This window comes from Ogataea polymorpha (assembly GCF_001664045.1).
Source record: "Ogataea polymorpha strain NCYC 495 leu1.1 chromosome Unknown OGAPOscaffold_5, whole genome shotgun sequence".
Classification (NCBI taxonomy): Eukaryota; Fungi; Ascomycota; class Pichiomycetes; order Pichiales; family Pichiaceae; genus Ogataea; species Ogataea polymorpha.
In genome coordinates, this window is record NW_017264702.1 from 743,270 (window position 1) to 762,023 (window position 18,754).

General features: G+C 46.2%; 10 protein-coding genes across 10 annotated transcripts; 5 read left to right on the forward strand and 5 right to left on the reverse strand.

Moving 5' to 3' along the window:
• The first annotated feature begins 16 nt into the window (after window positions 1–16).
• OGAPODRAFT_101532 (ribose-phosphate pyrophosphokinase) lies at window positions 17–4,611 on the forward strand. Its single transcript, XM_018353054.1, has one exon. It carries the CDS (start codon window positions 91–93, stop codon window positions 1,300–1,302), a length of 1,212 nt encoding a protein of 403 aa, XP_018210003.1. The 5' UTR covers window positions 17–90; the 3' UTR covers window positions 1,303–4,611.
• On the reverse strand, window positions 17–4,611 carry OGAPODRAFT_89317 (uncharacterized protein). Its single transcript, XM_018356932.1, has one exon. The coding sequence runs from the start codon at window positions 4,532–4,534 to the stop codon at window positions 1,331–1,333; it is 3,204 nt and encodes a 1,067-aa protein (XP_018210002.1). The 5' UTR covers window positions 4,535–4,611; the 3' UTR covers window positions 17–1,330.
• Window positions 4,612–4,794: 183 nt separating this feature from the next.
• On the forward strand, window positions 4,795–10,273 carry OGAPODRAFT_101540 (uncharacterized protein; the record flags this gene model as incomplete). Its single annotated transcript, XM_018353055.1, has 1 exon — window positions 4,795–10,273. The coding sequence occupies one exon, from the start codon at window positions 4,795–4,797 to the stop codon at window positions 7,489–7,491; it is 2,697 nt and encodes an 898-aa protein (XP_018210004.1). The 3' UTR covers window positions 7,492–10,273.
• Window positions 5,575–10,273, reverse strand: OGAPODRAFT_16893 (uncharacterized protein). Its single transcript, XM_018354734.1, has one exon. The coding sequence runs from the start codon at window positions 10,177–10,179 to the stop codon at window positions 7,513–7,515; it is 2,667 nt and encodes an 888-aa protein (XP_018210005.1). The 5' UTR covers window positions 10,180–10,273; the 3' UTR covers window positions 5,575–7,512.
• A 105-nt stretch (window positions 10,274–10,378) lies between these two features.
• OGAPODRAFT_16894 (uncharacterized protein) lies at window positions 10,379–11,579 on the reverse strand. Its single transcript, XM_018354735.1, has one exon. It carries the CDS (start codon window positions 11,477–11,479, stop codon window positions 10,799–10,801), a length of 681 nt encoding a protein of 226 aa, XP_018210006.1. The 5' UTR covers window positions 11,480–11,579; the 3' UTR covers window positions 10,379–10,798.
• Window positions 11,580–11,644: 65 nt separating this feature from the next.
• On the reverse strand, window positions 11,645–13,219 carry OGAPODRAFT_94889 (uncharacterized protein; the record flags this gene model as incomplete). The annotated part of the gene is made up of 1 exon (XM_018357640.1): window positions 11,645–13,219. The coding sequence occupies one exon, from the start codon at window positions 13,217–13,219 to the stop codon at window positions 11,660–11,662; it is 1,560 nt and encodes a 519-aa protein (XP_018210007.1). The 3' UTR covers window positions 11,645–11,659.
• A 381-nt stretch (window positions 13,220–13,600) lies between these two features.
• Window positions 13,601–14,596, forward strand: OGAPODRAFT_16895 (uncharacterized protein). Its single transcript, XM_018354736.1, has one exon. The coding sequence runs from the start codon at window positions 13,805–13,807 to the stop codon at window positions 14,588–14,590; it is 786 nt and encodes a 261-aa protein (XP_018210008.1). The 5' UTR covers window positions 13,601–13,804; the 3' UTR covers window positions 14,591–14,596.
• A 331-nt stretch (window positions 14,597–14,927) lies between these two features.
• Window positions 14,928–15,275, forward strand: OGAPODRAFT_9312 (uncharacterized protein; the record flags this gene model as incomplete). The annotated part of the gene is made up of 1 exon (XM_018357274.1): window positions 14,928–15,275. One exon carries the CDS (start codon window positions 14,928–14,930, stop codon window positions 15,273–15,275), a length of 348 nt encoding a protein of 115 aa, XP_018210009.1.
• Window positions 15,276–15,723: 448 nt separating this feature from the next.
• OGAPODRAFT_9313 (uncharacterized protein) lies at window positions 15,724–16,740 on the reverse strand (the record flags this gene model as incomplete). Its single annotated transcript, XM_018357278.1, has 1 exon — window positions 15,724–16,740. The coding sequence occupies one exon, from the start codon at window positions 16,738–16,740 to the stop codon at window positions 15,724–15,726; it is 1,017 nt and encodes a 338-aa protein (XP_018210010.1).
• Window positions 16,741–16,896: 156 nt separating this feature from the next.
• OGAPODRAFT_50275 (uncharacterized protein) lies at window positions 16,897–18,753 on the forward strand (the record flags this gene model as incomplete). The annotated part of the gene is made up of 1 exon (XM_018355655.1): window positions 16,897–18,753. One exon carries the CDS (start codon window positions 16,897–16,899, stop codon window positions 18,751–18,753), a length of 1,857 nt encoding a protein of 618 aa, XP_018210011.1.
• Window position 18,754: the final 1 nt, after the last annotated feature.

The window sequence follows — 18,754 nt, forward strand, 5'->3', positions numbered from 1 at the left end:
TACCAGAGGCCCAGTGCCAGACGCGCATATTTAGTCACCATTAGCACCACCCAGTTTACCAGTTCTCATAGCCAGCATCTTATCAGCGAGATGAGAAAGTGCAAGGTATTTGTCGGGAACTCCCACCCCAAGTTGGGTCAGCTAGTGTGCGAGAAGTTGGGTATCGACCCTGCTCCAGTCACACTCAAGAAATTTGCCAACGGAGAGACTTCTGTGCAGATAGGCGTTTCTGTGAGAGACGAGGACGTATACATCATCCAGTCGGGCTCGCCAGAAACCAATGACCATATCATGGAGCTGCTGATTCTGATTTCTGCGTGCAGAGGTGGTTCTGCAGCAAAGATCACTGCCGTCATTCCCCAGTTCCCTTACTCCAAGCAATCGAAGATGAAAAAACACCGTGGGGCCATCACGGCGCGGATGTTGGCCAATCTGCTGATTATGGCTGGTGCTGACCACGTGGTGTCGATGGATTTGCACGCTTCCCAGATGCAGGGCTTTTTCTCCAAGCCGGTGGATAATCTGTATGCGGGCCCCACGCTGGCGCACTGGATCCGCCAGAACATCGAGAACTACAGCGAGGCTGTTGTAGTGTCGAAAAACCCAGGAGGAACGAAGCGCGTGACCGCCCTGGCCGACCAGCTCAAGGTCAACTTTGCCATGATCCACACCGACAGAAGGCGGACCAGAGACGGGTTCATGGGCAAAAAAGTGAGAGGCAAGCAGCCGGCCGCCAAGATTAACACCACCGAGAACGGCGAGGTGGAACAGGAAAATGTCATAGTAAGCACCGACATCCAGACTGCGAGAATCGTGAAAGGACATGTGGTAGAGGATACCTCTGCTCCGCACGAGGAGCCGCAGGTTCAGCACACCTCTGACATTGCGAACGACAACTCGGACGACGAGGACGAGCCCGAGTTCAACGCCAGCGAGAAGCTGATCACTTTGGTCGGAAACGTCCAGAACAGACCAGCCATCATTGTCGACGATATGATTGACAAGCACACCTCGTTCATTGCTGCTGCAGAGCACTTGAGAATGAACTGCGGTGCGAAAAAGTGCTACGTGGTGGCTACGCACGGGATATTTGCCAACGACTGTCTCGAGAGACTGAACGAGTGCGAGTATATCGACGGCATCATCGTCACCAACACGTATCCGATCTCCGAAACCAAGGCCCAAAACTGCAAAAAACTCACCGTCATCGACGTTTCGCCGATCTTCGCCGAGTGTATCAGAAGAGATCATTTTGGCGAAAGCATCAGCGTGCTGTTCGATTCTCTGGCCGTGATAACCTAAGATAAATAAATTATTTCAACGTATTTAATTAAGGCTTGGCCTCTGCCAACGGGCTCGAGATGTTCACTGGAGTGAACCGCTTAGGCAGCGACACTCTGGAGAACCGGCTCTTCAGCTTCTGCTGCATAAAGTCCATGTCCAGGTGTCTGGTCAGACTGATCCGGCGAATACACGAGATATAGTGTTTTTCGTCTAGTTGTACATCCAGCGGGTCCTGGGTATGGCAGCCCGGCGACAGAAGCAGTCTGATGGAATGCGTCTTGCCACCCACACTGTCCTCCGACTCGTAGAGCTCGAATACGATCTGCGACAGATAGTCGAGCTCGGGAAGCGCGTTACGGGCAATTTTCATCGGCAGCTTCGACTCGTAGATGATGTTCAGCAGCGTGTAGATATGCGATTCTTTGGTAAAATACACGCGTGTGGCGGCCTTGTCGGTCTCCTTGATGGCCGAGATGTCGCTCATGATCTGTCTGGCCAATGGAAGCGACGTAAGCAACCCAATATCCAGTTTCTCTTGCTCTTCAATACCGTACTCCTGAGGACAGATGAAATCGAAGAGAACTTTGGCCAGTCTGTACAATTCCCGCAAAAGGTTGTATTTTGGATCGTCAAACGGAGAGCTATGGTCGTCGCGAGAGGACGGCTTGTACGAGGACGAAAGAACCCAACCGATCGAGCCTGCTGGATTGGACGAGTTCGATGGAGACGAGTTGTCGAGCGACGAGTCGTTAACCTTGAAGTTGTTCATAGCAAGAACATTGATCGGATACTGTCTGACCAGCGAGCAGCCTAGCTGGCCTGTGTCCTCACGGTCGTCGCTGATGAAGATCTTCTGCAAAAAGTCGCGGTTGTGTAGAGCGTCATATTTCATTGTGTCGTAGAGCTCGCTGATTTTCGACGGGTGCACTTTTTCAACGCTGACAAACTCCTGGAACAACTTGTCCCACCTCTCTCTGAACAGGTACGGATCCTCACCACAACACCACTCCTTCTGGAAGTTTTCAACGTCCTTGGTCTCGAAATTTTTCTCCATGATTTTGCGATGGTGGTTCATCAGCTCCACAACTCGCTTAATCACCACAAACGGTTCTGGCATCCGTGGAGGCCAGGCAAACTGTGGAGGAGCCTCTTTGCCCTGTCTTAACAATGGCTTCAACTTCTTTTTGACCTTGTCCATCAGATCCTTGGCGGCATTCGAATCGTCCAGAAGATCTTTGCGGACCTGCAGAAAGTCTTCAGGCAACTCGTTTTCCGCAATGAACGATTTGGCAAAGAGTTGCGCCGATGCAACCACCCTCCTCTCTGAGGAAGTGTAGATCTGTACGTCTTTCAGAGCGTCTTTATTCAGCAGCTGAATATCCTGCCGTAACTGCTCTCCCACGTCCGAAGCCTGGTATCGGGCCGAGTGGGTAGGCTCTCCGCCCCATTTGATGATTAATTGTACTTTTTCAATGTCACCCTTGTCGTTGAGTGACGGCTTCAGCTGAACTTTGGTACCTGGGAAATTCATCTTCTTTTCCAAGGCTGTAGCCAACTGCATCAATTTTGTTTCATCCTCCAACTGCTGCTCCTGGGCCACACGCACGGTCTGGAGAACAATCTTTAAGTCTCGAATCTCGCGAATAATAACCTCCTCCTTATAACCCTTGAGCAGAGATATAAATATGGGCGACTTGAACGAATACTTGAACTTCTGCTTAGGTGTTCTGTCTGCGTGTCTCACCACAGAAATCATGCCTTTGAACACCCATTTTTGTTTCTTTTCCTCTGAAGTTAATGTGGCCGAGTTCTTCAAACGCTCGCTCTTGGCCTTCAGAAACGTTTGTCTCAAAATCGAGGCACACTGATCGTAGTAACCCTCGTTGTCCTTCACAAAAGAAAAGCCGTTGACGTCGATGACATAACTCTTACCACTAGTTCTCAGCAGATCAAAGCCGCAAATCGTTTGTTCAAACGCCCGGCTCACCTTCTTCGCAATTTCCCTTTCCTCCTGCGACAACTTGGTAAGATATCTGACCTCCTTGCCATGTGTATTCCTGCGCACAATGCCGTCCACCACTGGCGACTTTCTTGTCTCCGCATGGCAGAACTCGGTGCCGACAGTGTATGCCTTGACGTCTTCGAAGTTGTCGGTATCGATGAACTTCTCATAGATAAACGATCCCTCAGTCCTGATCATGTTCAGGTTCGGATCAAACTCAGACGACTTGTTGCCAATTTTGCGGAAAAGTCTGCGACCACCACCGCCATTTTCCTTAGCATAGTAAATGTACACGTTATGGTCCTCACCATCAACGGGTTTTTCCACAAATGGCTTCTTGATGGTTTCGCCATCAACATACAAAGTGTCGTCATCTAGCATCTTCCAGTCTGGCTCCGGCACCTCTGAAGTGTCCACTCCCAGCTTCTCCAGTTTGACCTTCAGCTCATCGTCAACAAAGGGGCCGCCATCTCTGGAAATCACCAATCTTTTTGGCGTAGGAACACCGGCCGCCTGCAGAATTTGGAGACAAAGCCGTCTATCCCAGAGCACTTTCTGCATCACTAGATCGTTGATGGTGAACGGCTTGCGCAATTTCTGGTACGCAATTGCCTTGTCAAGAGGGAACCCGCTGGAGAAGAACGAGATCAAAAAATCGCAAGTTGGCCAGTTTTCAATGGCTTCGTCCAATATTACCTTGTCACCAAATATGACGGTGTCGAACTCGCCGTTCTCGATTAAACGGTTCAAAATCTGCCTGCATGGCTTGCTCAGCACCTTGTTGTCCATTGCACACACACCAATGATTCCAATCTTGGGCAATTTCGGCCCAGACACCTCTGAAACGGAAATAGACGACGTTCTGTTCTTATGCTGTAAATTGACTCCTGAACTCGAGGCAGAAACGCCGTTTGATGAGGAAGCCGATAGTGTTCTGCCATCACTGAAATTTAATGCATTTTCAGAGGTAACAGGGGAGCTTTCAGCTCCTGCAGTTTCGTGTTGCGGACTGCCCTGACTGTTGGGAGGCATCTGGTGGCCAATGCTTAACGAGCTGATATTCGACACAGTGCGGGAGAGAGCGTTGTTAGTCGGACTCAGCACCTCAGACTTGGAAAGAACAGGTACAAAATCTTCCAAAATAGGAGCAATTGTGGCAATGGCCCTTTTATGCTGTTCCAAAGAATGCGCAGTCAAAGGCACCGGGTCCATATCGTTTTCCTCGTCTTCTTCCTCTATGGCATTCATGGAGTCCACAGAAGTGTTAGAGTGGCCCGAGTATGTTCTTTCTGGCAATGCGCCTATCTCCTCGTGTTCTGTATCGGATTCTACTCCCAGATGAGGAAGAGAGCTCATTACAGTTTTTCCAAGTAATTTTATTTTAGTTGGTTCTGATTTACAATTTCAGTCGATCGACGCGGCTGTAGAAAAAAAATTTATAAAATTTTGGAAAAATTATTCACCTTTGTTAGTGATCCAAATTCAATACCATGACTGTTGCGGACTCGATGAAACGACGGAGAGTTGAGGCTTCTGGATCTACTGGTACTGTGCGCAGTTCCAAGATTTTTGCGCCTTTCAGAGTCATTGGTCACGTCTCCAACGGAACTCCATTTGCTGTGGGAACGTTAGGTCAGTCTTTTTACATCGCCACTGTGGTTGGCAGATCCTTCCAAATCTACGACGCTGCAACCTTACACCTGCTTTTTGTATCGTCCACCCAGACAGAAACCCCTATTCGTTCCATTACAGCATATTTCCACTATGTTTTCTGTTCTTATGGAAATAAAATCGGTATTTTCAGGCGAGGCAAATTGGAAAAAGAGCTCACCCTGCCAACTGCTGATACCATCAGAAAAGTGACAATCTTTGGCAATTATTTAGTTGCCTGTACGGGGTCCTCGCTTTTCGTTTTTGAGAAGAAAGATGAAAAATTTCCTACCGAATACTATGGAGAGCTCAAAGTGAATGCTCTCAACGGCGAGATCGTGGATATTGTGCATCCTCCAACCTATATCAACAAAATAGTGGTTGCCACAACTTCTCATCTGCTCATATTCAACGTTAGAACTGCGAAAATGGTGTTCGTATCCGAAGAGTTTGTTGATGGAATCACTTGTATCGAAACGGCCCCAGCTCTAGACATCCTGGCTGTTGGAAATGGTGTTGGCTCATTTGCCGTTTACAACTTGAAAAAGGGTAAAATTCTTAGAAACGTGTCTACAGGATCCAAATCTAAAATCACATCGCTTTCCTTCAGAACTGATGGATCCCCCCACGTGGTATGCTCGATGGTGAATGGAGACTTGTTCTTCTACGATTTGGAGAAGAAGACAAGAGTACATGTTTTACGTAATGCTCACAAAGAGATTTCTGGTGGTGTTTCAAAGGTGCAATTTCTAAGCGGACAGCCAATACTGGTCACTACTGGCGCCGACAACAGTCTGAAGGAATACGTTTTTGATCCGGCTCTCTCAGACAACTCGGCTGTTGTCTCTCCCCCTAGACACCTGAGATCTCGTGGAGGACACTCGGCTCCACCTACCTGCATCACATTTGGCGACTCGAAGTCGCATTTTATCCAATCTGCCTCCCAAGATCGCTCGTTCTGGACCTTCTCGCTACGTAAAGATGCTCAGTCTCAGGAAATGTCTCAAAGACAGTCCGCCATGAAGGATGGAAAACGACAAGCAGGTATCTCTTCAACGTTCAAGGACAAATTCCCGCCAATCACCATGATAGCTCAGGAGAACGCCAGAGAAGGAGATTGGGCCAATATTGTGACTGCGCACCAAGACGAAACGTTTGCACGTACATGGGACTCTAGAAACAAAAAGGTTAGTAAACACGTTCTGGATACAATCGATGGTGGCATTGTCAAGGCCGTGAACATCACTCAGTGCGGAAACTTTGCCCTTGTTGGATCCAGCAATGGTGGCATTGGAGTGTATAACCTGCAAAGTGGAAAACTTCGCAAAAATTACAAGTTGCACAAAAAGGCTGTCACCGGTATTGCTGTTGATGGAATGAACAGGAAGATGGTTTCTTGTGCTCTCGATGGACTCGTTGGCTTTTACGATTTCAGTCAATCAAAGTTCTTAGGAAAACTGCAACTGGACGCTCCAATTACCCAAATGGTTTACCACAGAGGTTCAGACCTTGTTGCCTTTGCTTTAGATGACCTTTCCATTGTTGTCGTCGACTCGGCCACGCATAAAGTAGTCAGACAGCTATTTGGACACTCCAACAGAATCACTGCTATAGACTTCTCGCCTGACGGTCGCTGGATTGTGTCGGCATCCTTAGACTCCACTATTAGGACCTGGGACCTACCTACAGGTGGCTGCATTGACGGTATACTTGTTCCTAACACTGTCACATGCTTGAAGATGTCTCCGTTGGGCGATTATCTTGCAACCACGCATGTCAATGGAGTAGGTATATCTTTGTGGACTAACAAAGCGCAATTCAAGCCAATATCCACGAAGCACGTCGAAGAGGAGGAGTTTGCAACCATGATGCTTCCGAATGTAAGCGGCGAAAACGGCTCTAGTATTCTGGAAGGTGCGTTTGCCGAAGACGAGGAACATAGCTCCGGAACGTACGTTTCCGTGGACCAGCTTGACAAAGATCTAGTGACTCTTTCGCTGCACTCGCGCACAAAGTTCAATACCATTATGCATTTGGACACGATCAAGAGGAGAAACAAGCCGTCGGAGCCTCCGAAAAAGCCAGACTCTGCTCCATTTTTCTTGCAGCAGACAAGCGAGCAAAAGCAAACGGAGATGGAGTCCCAATTGATGAAGCTAGACCCTTCTGCTGCTTCGTTTGAGTCTGATTTTACGAGAATGCTTCGAGAGGGTGCTGAGTCTAGTTACGACAAGTTTATTGACTATCTCGTGGACATGAGTCCTGCCACGCTGGATCTGGAACTCAGAACATTGCGGACAACAGAGCCATTCACAGAACTCAAAAGATTTGTGGATGCTATCAATTATGGTCTTAAGCAGAACAAAAATTATGAAATCCTGGTGGCCGTTGTCTCTGTCTTTCTCAAAATCCATGGAGACGTGTTGTACAATGTTCAAGGCGAGGTTGTGCAAGCTCTCGACGAATGGCGTTCCGTGGCTTCTCAATTAGACAGCAAGATGGACGATATGGTAAAATACTGTTCTGCAGTGATCAACTTCATCACGACAACATAGTTTCATAGCCAATTAATGTCTTTAATTTTTATACCTGCCACAGCTATAGTGCACCACAGATCCGTCTGGAAAGAAGCTAAGAATCGATGAGGCGGCGAAGTTTTTGTTGCAGACCATGCATTTGGAGCTTGCATCAATGCGGACATGGGCTGCGTCTGAGAGCAATTTTTCGTACTTGAGGTTGATGAGCTGCACTTTAAGAAGCTCATTTTGTATGATGTCTAATCGGAGATCTGACGTCAAGTTCCTTATGTTGGATTCCAAGTAGCCCTCCAATTTGCCAAGCTGCAGAGATTCAGGCAACTTCTCTAGCACCTGGACTGTATCTAGATATGTAATGCCCGAGTCTAATATTTCAAAAACTGAGTCGTAGTCCTCAGAGGATAGGAGCATGTCGAGCAGCATATATGTGAGTTTGATTCCGGTCTCAGGTGACGAAGAGTAAACTGCCCTGCAATAACTTAGCGCCTTTCTCACATCGTTGAGCTTGCGCACAAGTATATCTAGCACTTCTTTATGTTTATTGAGTTTGCCAAGAGGAAGGATCATGAGCTCCAATACAACTGGCGACTGTTTAAGCGAACCGAGTATTTTGAGCACAAACGATGGATTGTAGTTATCGAGTGAGTAAATTTGATTGATGTGGGCCTGGTTGTTGGCAGGGTCCTGTAGGTATAACTCGATGAGTTTATTTGGGAACTTGATGTTGGTCTCGCCGAGGTCAAAAATTAGGTAGCGCAAGTAACGCACTTGCAACGAGGGCCATTTGTTAAGAAAATCCAGTACTTGATGTTTGTTCAGAGATTCACACTCAACTGAGTCATCCATGAAGATACTCTCCACGTTGGTCTGATCTAGTGCAATCAGTTTTTCTGCGTACTTGAATATAAGATCCAGCTGTGGTTGTCCAAGTTTCTGTATGTATTTGACCATAAATTCTGGTTTGAAGATGTGCTCCTCTATACACAGCTTCTCCAACAACTCCAACGCCTTGTCGTGCCGTGATCGACAGTAATAAAAATCTATAAGCTCTGTGTACAGCTTGAGTTCGAGACATTTATTCTCTATTTTGTCGAAGGAGCAATAGTTGGAAATTCTGAGCAGTGGTCCCACCATTCTGGGATTGGTAATCAGATAGCATTGAAAAAGACAGTCGTCTACAGTTTGCAGTTTTTGTTCTAGCTTCGAAATATCCTTGGACCCATAAAGCTCACGGGAAATGAGAAAGCCATGCCACTGGAATTTAGGCGAATCGGGATCCAAAAGTCGTGTAAGTTTCCTCCGAGCATCTGTTAAAAAGCTGATTACCAGGCCAATTATTTTGACGTCCTGGTTGAGTCTGGTTTCCGGCTCCTTATCGCTCTTCAAAGACTCCTTGCTTGCAGCATGTCTCAGACTTGATGTGCCAGACAGCAGATTTTTTACTGATTCTGGCAGATTATCAAGTAAGAGCTCCGGCGAGGCTAGAAACTCGACAAATAACTTGATTCCTGTCTCATAATTTCCTGACTTGATATACTCTAAACCCTTTAGAAGCTGAAATTGACGTAGTTTTGTAAATTTGATTTGTCGCGCAGAGTGGTCTTCAGATATATCTTCAAATGCCAACGGGTTGAGCTTCTCAATCAAGTTTATTGCATTGTTATAATCCTTTGATTTCTCAAACTCGGCTAGCTGGGAGTCGTATGTAGTTTTCACAAGTTTGTACACTGTTGAGTTGCAAACTAAAAACAAAAACTTGGAGTTGAACTTGATCGAGGTTATGCTACCAAATGTGGACGTCCCTTGCAATTGCTGTACAATTGAGCCGTTCTCGAGGTTCCGAATTTCTAGGGAGTTGGTGTAGACCAATACCACATAGGGGAACCAATACTTGAGAAACTTCAACTTTTTCCCAGACTGGTTATGACTCGGCACTAAAACCGGGTTTCTAAAGTCTATGGAATGGGTATGTCGTCTGTACACAACAAGTTCTAAATCGCTGTTGAGTTTAATTAGGTTGTAGTCTTTCATGATGATGAGCTGCTGGTCGTTGTTTGCTTTGAAGATTTCCAGTAGAGAGTCTGACGGGCTGAAGAAAAATGACTTGCTGAAACCAGTAGGCTGGTTTAGAAACTGGATCTGTATAGTTGATACCGAATCGTGCGTCAAGTCTATTTTCAGGGTGTCACCGTTTTTCAATGCAACGATTAAACCATCGGAATTGAGAAACTCAACAACCTGAATTTTGTCATTCATCTTATATTCGTATTTGCGATCGTATTGGTTGTCGTGCCACTTCATCACCGCAATATTCCGTTTCGATACCAGACACAAGTAGCTGTTGCCTGTCAATGACGTGACAAACTTCTTGGTTCGGACGGTTTCCAAGGCAGTAGTGGCCAGCGAGATCGAGTCGTTGTCGTCTACTGTGATGTAATCGTTATCTTCTTCATTGATTTGATCTAGCTGAAGATCCCTGTCGTCCTCGTACCAGGTTTTGATCAAATTGAAGCGTGCCTCATCAAACTTGTCTATGAATTGATAGTCGTTCAGATTGTATATTTCCACTGTCTGGTTCTCCAGTAAGGCAACCAAATATCCCAATTTTGGTATCAATTCCAATTGCATCGCTCGGCATGACAACTTCGTTCTTGCAATCACGTCGAGGTCTTCCAGTACCAGCTTCGATTCGTCAAATTGCGTCATTTGTGTTTCTCCACCAATGGGTAGCTGACAAACGTCTAAAGAACCATCGTATAGCCCCACATATACAAGGTTCCCAAAGACCTCAAATGTGGATATGTTGTGGGGTCCGAATTCAAAATACGAATACGGAGATACCACCAGCACCATGGGAAAGGATAAAATATACAGTATTTTTATTTTAAATTTGATTAATGGTGGACCCAAATTTTGTACAGCAGCTGAACCACTCGAAACAGATCCGAGCGAAAAATAGCCATCTTTCGCAGAAATACTCAAAGTACCTCTCCAAGACGCTGGCTAAGCTGGTTGCTCCTGATTCAGCTGAAACTGGACTACAATCCAAAGTCGAAACGATATACTCTAACCAGGAGTCGATTGCACGACAGAAGGATGAGTTAGTGAACACGTACCAACAGTTGGGTACTAAGGCCATGGAATTGCATAAAAAGCTGGAAAAAACAACTAAAAGACTACACGATAGCGGGGCAAACACCGCACAAGGCAAAATTGAGCTTCTCGATAGAAATATTCGTGTCCTTGAAAACAGTATTAAATTAGTCGAATCTACCAACACAAGACCCGCGCCTGTGAATAAAGGCCTTTTCGGCTGAGTGGTACACTATCTCTGGGGAAAGTGACAACCTTCCTGTATCCGACTCCATTCCCAGCCGGCCTCAACAACGCGCAATAAGTCTTTCAAATTCATGGGCTGCTTAAGACTCCTTCCGTCAATGACCAAATTGCGATATATTATATGATAATCTTTCGACGACACGTAATGCTTGAGGGCCTGTGAACGCAGTCTCTTCTGTAGCTTCAGTTTTCCTTCTAGAGTGGTGTATTCCGCGATTGCCTTCAACCATTGTTGGTTCTGTATCTTCCATAATTCCTCTCCCCCACAAAACGGTGTGAGGGTGCCCTCCTTATCTGGGGTAGCGTTAGATTCATCACCTCCGCTGACAGCGCTGCTCTGGGGCGACGTTAAGCGTGTCGTCGTGAAAGGGGAACTCGTGGAGCACGTTTCCTTATCATCGTTAGCGAGCTTATTTTCCAGTACATCTCGTTGGAGTTGAGAAGGTTTAATCGGTTCGTATTCTTGGACGCGGCTGGAACTGCTGTCTGAGTCGTCATCAAACAGCTGTTCAGTAATCTCATCGGATTCCAAGCAGGCCTCCGATATCGAATGGAGTCTGCTGATAAACGTTGCCCAAGCGAACGTTAATTTGAGGAGTGCCTTTCTCAACCTCGAAGGCTCGCAGCCCTCGAACATCGTGTCTTCTTTCTGTTCTCGCTCATTCATAATGGCCGTCACTTTCGAGTCAATAAATAGCAGTCAAGTGGCAAGATCTATTGACCAAACTGGCTATCTAAACCTGTGCACAAAGGTCACCTGGTAATTTGCTCGCACGACAATTTTTTTATTTTTTTTTATCCAAGCTAAAGCCGCAGCAGTCATACATGATTTCAAAACACATATATATTACTTGAACTCTTTATAGTACTTACGATCCAATTTCCAGCCAGGAACAGACCCTTGTTCGCTCGAAGTCTTGAGAAGTTTCTGGGAAAGCTCAATGCGCTCGCTTAATAATCTTTTGCGGAAAGACCCATAATTCAAGCAGTCGTAAGAACCACCCAGCTTGCACCATTTCACCGCAAAAACAGCAATAGAGACTCCATTATGCAAACGACCATTTTTTCCCCAGGTTCTTGAGTAGTAGTTATTTCTGTATGTCCCCTGGTACACGCCCAGACGAGGAAGAATCAGTAAAGTTACCACCAAATCATTTGCGTCACTCGCATCCACATTCTGCCTAGTCACGTTCGAGCGGTTCTCCAAGTTTCCGGGCGTCAAAGGACCTGTATGTCTAGAAAATCTTATAGTACCCTTTTCGTTATCAATGATAAGTTCCCCAGATTTTTCGCTATCTTCTGGTGTACGGGTGGGATTCCCAGAGTCCAGAGCACAAGGATCAGCCGACTTGAGCACTCCACAATGATACAATATGGCCACGATGTCGGAATCGTCTGTATAAATGTCCGTCCCCCATACTCTGCGGTCGTATACATTGACATTGTCGGGTATACACTGGTACGGGATGTGTATATCCACTGTACAGTTGATGTAGTTTGCTAAGTATGCAGGGAGAAGTTCGATTCTCTTAGATGCAAGCTCACTGCTCACTTCGGAGCTCTCATGCACGTGTTCTGGGTCTATATTTTGCAAATACATGCAACGGGTCTCGTTTGTTGGATATACCTGGTATATTATCGACCCCAGATGCTTTCTTGGGAATTTTGCAGCAAGAAGAAATGTTTCTTTTGAGTCGATTGTTATTTCTCGCCGCTTGAATGTTTCTTTTGGTTTTTCTGTGCTCTGTTCCGGCGATGTCTGGTTGACCAATGACTGGTCCTGGGGCACTGTTGCGTTGGGGTCAATTATGGTAGAGTCGTTCTGTATAATGGTTGTATCATTCCCCTGAGGAGGCGGAACATCGGAAGGTGCCTCATTAGGGTTGTGTACAAGAACTTTGTGATGATGGTGGTTACCATGATGCTGATGCACGATATGAATATGGCCGCCGTTTTTGAGATGCTGTTGTGCTTCCTTCAGATGTGTCGTAAGCCCATCGTGCACACGGTGGTGATGGCGGCATTTTTCTCCCTTCTCAGTCTCTCGAGGAGGGCTAACGCTATTAATTTGCTGTCTGGAAGGTGACGAGTTGTTTGTCGAAGGAGGTGACGCTGACGATTTCAAAGGTGGTAATTTTTGGTCGGAGGGTTGTTCAGAAGACTTGCTCGGCACGAGAGAAGGGAGTTTCGTTGAGTCGACGCCAGACGCCAGCGAGGATATCGAAGGCAGTTGAAATTCACCGGAGTTGATAGATGATAGAGAAGGCAATTGTTGACTCTCAGGACGGCTCTTTACCTCTTCTTCCTTGTCTGATGCTTCCAGTTTGCTCGAAAGAAACGATATCGGGGGCAACTTGACTGGAGCATGGTCATTTTGCGAACTATACGACGACTCCTTGAAGGACATGGTAAATAGAAATAAATTAGTTTTTCAAACATCTGTGCACCGATTTTATTAGCATAGACGGCTACCAAGAGGCAGCTCTGTCTGTAGATTGTCCACTAGAAGAACGAAAAATCAAGGATGGGGGCCATCGTGAAGATTATTGAAGTCTCTACTGACAACTTCCATGGAGACATCTCGATTCAGTCAAGATGACGTACTCCCGTAAAGATGAGTAATTAAAAATATACATTTATTAATCTCTATGCTATTGTTCATCTGATGCTTCAAGCCAAATATCCATCATTATTAAATGCGAATAATTTCATTAGTTTGCCACAGTACGAGTCAAGGTTCTACGAGCTAGAGCGTAGTACTCCAGTTTCGCCAGATAATTTGATCCTACTCGTACAAAATCTGCTGGGAGAGGAATCGAAGGAGGTACCTTCGGAACTGTTTGCCCGAAACTCATACAAAAATCCTCTTGAAACATACCTCACCATTGCCTCGTACTGCAAGTTGATCATATTATCGCCGAATCTCTCCAATTTTGATATTTCTTTGCAAGATGTGTTCCAAATATGGGAATTGCGTATCAATCTGTTATTGATGGCTGCTAATCTACGTGTACCGAACTCGAGCTCCCTGGTCCCGCCCATTCCAAACGCACAGTTCCTGAGAAATGAAACAAACCTATTTTTGAAAGAACTGATCAAGCTCGATGATAAAGAAACTCTACCCAAGGAACTAAGCTGGCATTTCAAGCTACTCATCATCAGAATCAAATACGGTCCAAGTTTGATATTGGTCAACCAGCTATATAATGATCTTGTGCAACTGCGTGGAACTACACCGAAGGAAACAAAGGATTTGACAAACAAATCGTCAATCATACTCTATAATGTATGCGCTATCATGATCGCCAGAAATGAGCTGCTTACCGTGTTCAACCTGTTGAACCAAACACTCCAGAGTGACCTCGAAAATTCACAATTAGCAGGCCTCACAGCCTTGGTGGGCTGCCTGTACACATTCAAAGATTCAGGCTCTGTGTCAGATAACGCGCCATTCTTCAACGAAATTGTTGCAGCTTTCCAAAAAACAGATAAACAGACACTCGATTTGCTTGTCTCAATCCTAAACTCAGTGGAACCGGTTTACAATGAAGATCGTTCTACCACAATGGCATTGGAGAGAGATCATCATTTTACGTTGCAAGAAATCATTAGACTAGTCGAAGACGGGAAAATTAGTGGACGCATTCTGTGCAGTTTGTGTGGACTTTTGGAGGTACAACGACTGTCAACGAATGATGAGTCGGAACTGGACAAGTGCCTCGACCTTGTCCATCGACAATGGACATCGCACCCTCAAAATATATACGCTTTTGAGTAGACATTACCAGTATGATTAGCTCACGTGACTTTACAAAGGGCTTACCGATTCCTGTATACATACACCTTGCACCTCTCACATATAGCTCGTAGGAGTAGCGATATTTGTGTGCCATAGGGGCTCTTGAGAGGCATACAGTTCTAATACTCTGTCTTGCTGTACTTTCTACCTTGTATCTGTGGACTTTGTATACCCACAATACTCCAATTTATGCTGTTTCCTGTATCTTGCTCTACTCGATTACCTAATCTGCACACAAAGCTCGAGTGAAAAATTGTACTTCAAAAATTCAAATTACTTTGGTTGTTCTTCACAAACCTTTGATTGCATATTAAAGATGGCTAAATCCGACCTTAAGGAACTTGTGACCAGAGAGTACACTATAAATCTCCACAAGAGATTGCACGGTATCCAATTCAAGAGAAGAGCTCCAAGAGCCGTGAAGGAGATTAAGAAGTTCGCTAAACTACACATGGGTACTGAGGACGTGAGACTGGATCCTAAGTTGAACGTCGAATTGTGGAAGAGAGGTATCCAGGGTGTTCCATTCAGAATGAGAATCAGAATTTCCAGAAAGAGAAACGAGGAGGAGGACGCTAAGAACACTATGTTCTCTTACGTCGAGCCTGTCAACGTTCCATCTGTCAAGGGCTTGAACACTGTTGTTGTTGAGGACGAGGAATAGATAATATGAATAAGAGGAAACCAATAATTGAAGAGTAGTAAGCGTAGATATGTGCTTCAGATATGTTATATCTGGTGTATTAACCTATTTAGTACTACAGATCGTATACTGCTCTCGTGCAATATGTCAGACAATCGTCAGCATTGTGCCGTTGCCAACCTTGGCGAGAGTTTGAGCACTCAAAACTAGTTGTTAGTACTCGATGTCAGTGTAACTATGACTAAAATACCGATCATTACTACCGTTGAGGAAGGCCGGTAGAGCCCAAAACGGACTCCCACCATATTCCATCAACAAGACCCTGGGGTCTGTTCAATATGGTAATAAAAGGTCATCATCATTCATCTCTAGTACTTACCGAAAAGCAAATCGTATTCAAAATTTTCGCACTGTCAAATTTATTTCTCGCGTAGTCGGAATCCATTAATATATTACTCTTTCGACCTAATTATATATGAGCCTGCTTTTGTCTATTCTGGCGGTACTGGACAGCAACAGCTGTTCCGAATCCTGTATCGGCAGGCCGTTTAAGCTCAAAATTAGCATCGAACCAGTCCATCAACTCCAGCAGACTGGACTTGCTATTCAACTCGTTCTGTAGTTGTTTGTTGATCTGTCCCACAAGCATGCACCCCAAATGATGCTGAAGGAGACGGAAAGGAAGTCCATATGCGGTACTCAAGTTCCAGAACTTTTCAATAGCTCCCCACGGAGCCTTCTCGTAGCCTGCAAACATAGCAGGGTTATTCAGAATGCCTCTCGCTGCCATGACTCCGTCGCAACCTGTGTATTTGGCAATCCGGAATGCGTCCTCGAGAGATCTGCAGTCGCCATTTGCAATAACAGGCACGGAAACGGTCTCCTTGATGGCTTTAATTTTGTCAAAGTTGCATGGCTCAGATGACCTCGTGTTCTTTGTGCGACCATGGACCGTAATGAAATCAACACCTGCCGCCTCCACCATTTTGACAAATTCGATGGTTTCCTGGATATCGTGGTGAACTCGGATCTTTGTCTCAATCACAAGCTTCGAGCCGTATTTCTTCTTGACGGCGTGCACCATTTCTGCGACTAGCTCCTTCTTCGACATCAGTGCCGCACCAATACCTTCTCTCACCTGGTCTTTGATTGGACACCCGCAGTTCAGCCCAACGCCGTCAACATAAGGATGTATCATGTCTATCATCCGTAACAGATCTGTGACGTTGTTGGCTCCGATTTGGACTATTAGTGGCCTATCGCGGTGGTTTGTGCTGAAATCACTGGACCTGGCATTGTGATTCCGCACAAACTCCCGTGCGAGGATCATGGGCGAGTAGACAATATCAACTTTATAGTCACGAACAAGCTCTCTGAAAGGCAGCTTGGAATAACGCACCATCGGTCCTGCCACGAAAACGGGCCGGTTTTCGCGACGACAGCGCTCGATAACAACCAACGGACTGTCCTCTGGGTTTCTGACCATGCTCAACAAGTAAACAAAAGACTAAATCTAATCTGATAGAGATAATGCCCGTTTTAAGTTTCCCTTTGCGGAAGACAAAAGTGTATGCTGGCTGTGTTAAATTCTTTTTTTTTTCCCGTAATTTTTCAGCTGGCTGTGCTACTTAAAATTTTAATCATGAGCGAGATCACAGAGGACAAGAAACGCTCGGTGGAGCACGATTCCCTCGAGAGAAATGTGAAGCCGCGTCTTGAGAAGGGAGTTGCACCAATAAAGCAAGAATACCTTGTTATTGGCGGAGTTCAGGCCGATTACAATGACGACGAAGCAGAATCTTCCAAGCACACTTCTGGGGAGAAGGAGAGCAAGAAAGAGAAGAAACGAGGCCAGAACAAGAAGAGAGACCTGCGCCAGGCACACGAAGAGATAAAATTGTGCTCCTCCGTCGTTGATCCTAACGACAAGACTAAAGAGTGTCCGTATGGAGCCGACAAGTGTCGCTTCTCGCACGATATCCAAGCGTATCTCGCTTCAAAGCCAGCAGACATTGAGGGTACTTGTCCAGTATATGCGGCAATTGGTTACTGTCCTTCGGGAGTGAAATGTAGATGGCTAGGGTCGCACTACAACCCAGAGACGGGGTTGTTGCTCGAGGAAGAAGGTGTTGAAAAGAAAGAACATAAGGGCGAGGTCAATTGGATTTCTGCGACCACCAAGAGCCAGCTACAGAAGAAGAAGCTGCCGATGCCTGTTTCAGACGAGGTGATTCGTTTTTTGGACAGCGTGGTGATAGTGAACGACGAAAAAAATAGCATGACGAAGGAAGAGCGAGAGAATCACGAACCCGACCAGAACAAGCTTAATGCAGCCTCCTACACGGAGTCGCGGTTCAGAACAGGCGAGAAGAAAAGACTAAACCTGAGGAATGCCAAGATCGTGTCCCCGCTCACCACTGTGGGAAACCTGCCATATAGAAGATTAATGCGCAGTTTGGGAGCAGACGTGACGTACTCCGAGATGGCGCTTGCTTTGCCACTCATTCAAGGCTCGAACTCCGAATGGGCCCTTCCTCGCGCGCACGAGTCGGAGTATCCAGGGTTTGGGGTCCAGATCGCGACTGCCAAGCACTGGCAGGCTTGCAAGGCCGCCGAGGCCATCCAGACGCTCACGAGCCACGTTTCTGAGCTGAACCTCAACTGTGGCTGTCCGATAGATATGCTATATCGCAAGGGCGAAGGATCTGCGCTTCTGGAAAATCCTTCGCGGATGCTGCGTATTCTGAAAGGAATGAGCTATTCCTCAGGTGAGATTCCTGTGACGGTAAAAATCCGAATGGGTGTCAAGGACGACAAGCCTGTGGCCGAAAATCTTGTGAGACGTGTTCTGAATGAAACTGACGTGGCAGCCATCACTTTGCACGGACGTTCCAGACAACAGAGATACACGCGTGCCGCAGACTGGGACTATATCAGCCGAGTTGGAGCTGTAGTGAAGGACTACAACGAGCAGCAGGAGGAAGACAAGGACAAGGTAGATACGCCACCTGTATACTTTGTCGGCAACGGCGACTGTTTCACACACGAGGACTGGCATAGGGCGGTGAGCGACGAGGGCATCGACTCCGTGATGGTGGCTCGTGGTGCACTGATTAAGCCGTGGATTTTCGAGGAAGTGGAGGCACAGCAGTATCTGGACAAGTCTGCTTCCGAAAGACTTGCTTATTTGGAGAAATACGCCAAGTTTGCGCTGGAGCACTGGGGCAGCGACGAATACGGCGTGAACAGCGCTAGACGGTACTTGTGTGAGTTTATTTCTTTCACACATCGGTATATTCCAGTCGGCATATTGGAGCGGCTACCACCGAAATTGAACGAAAGACCGCCACCTTGGAAGGGCAGAAACGAGCTGGAAACCTTGTTGGGATCGTCAGACTACAAGGACTGGATCAAGATCACAGAAATGTTCCTGGGCAAAGCCGGAGACGGATTCAGTTTTATTCCTAAACATAAAAGCAATTCGTACGAGAAACAATGAA

Coding starts and splice junctions, on each gene's coding strand:
- OGAPODRAFT_101532 (XM_018353054.1), top strand. CDS start 91: ATGAGAAAGTGCAAGGTATTTGTCGGGAACTCCCACCCCAAGTTGGGT.
- OGAPODRAFT_89317 (XM_018356932.1), bottom strand. CDS start 4,534: ATGAATGCCATAGAGGAAGAAGACGAGGAAAACGATATGGACCCGGTG.
- OGAPODRAFT_16893 (XM_018354734.1), bottom strand. CDS start 10,179: ATGACGCAATTTGACGAATCGAAGCTGGTACTGGAAGACCTCGACGTG.
- OGAPODRAFT_16894 (XM_018354735.1), bottom strand. CDS start 11,479: ATGAATGAGCGAGAACAGAAAGAAGACACGATGTTCGAGGGCTGCGAG.
- OGAPODRAFT_16895 (XM_018354736.1), top strand. CDS start 13,805: ATGGCTGCTAATCTACGTGTACCGAACTCGAGCTCCCTGGTCCCGCCC.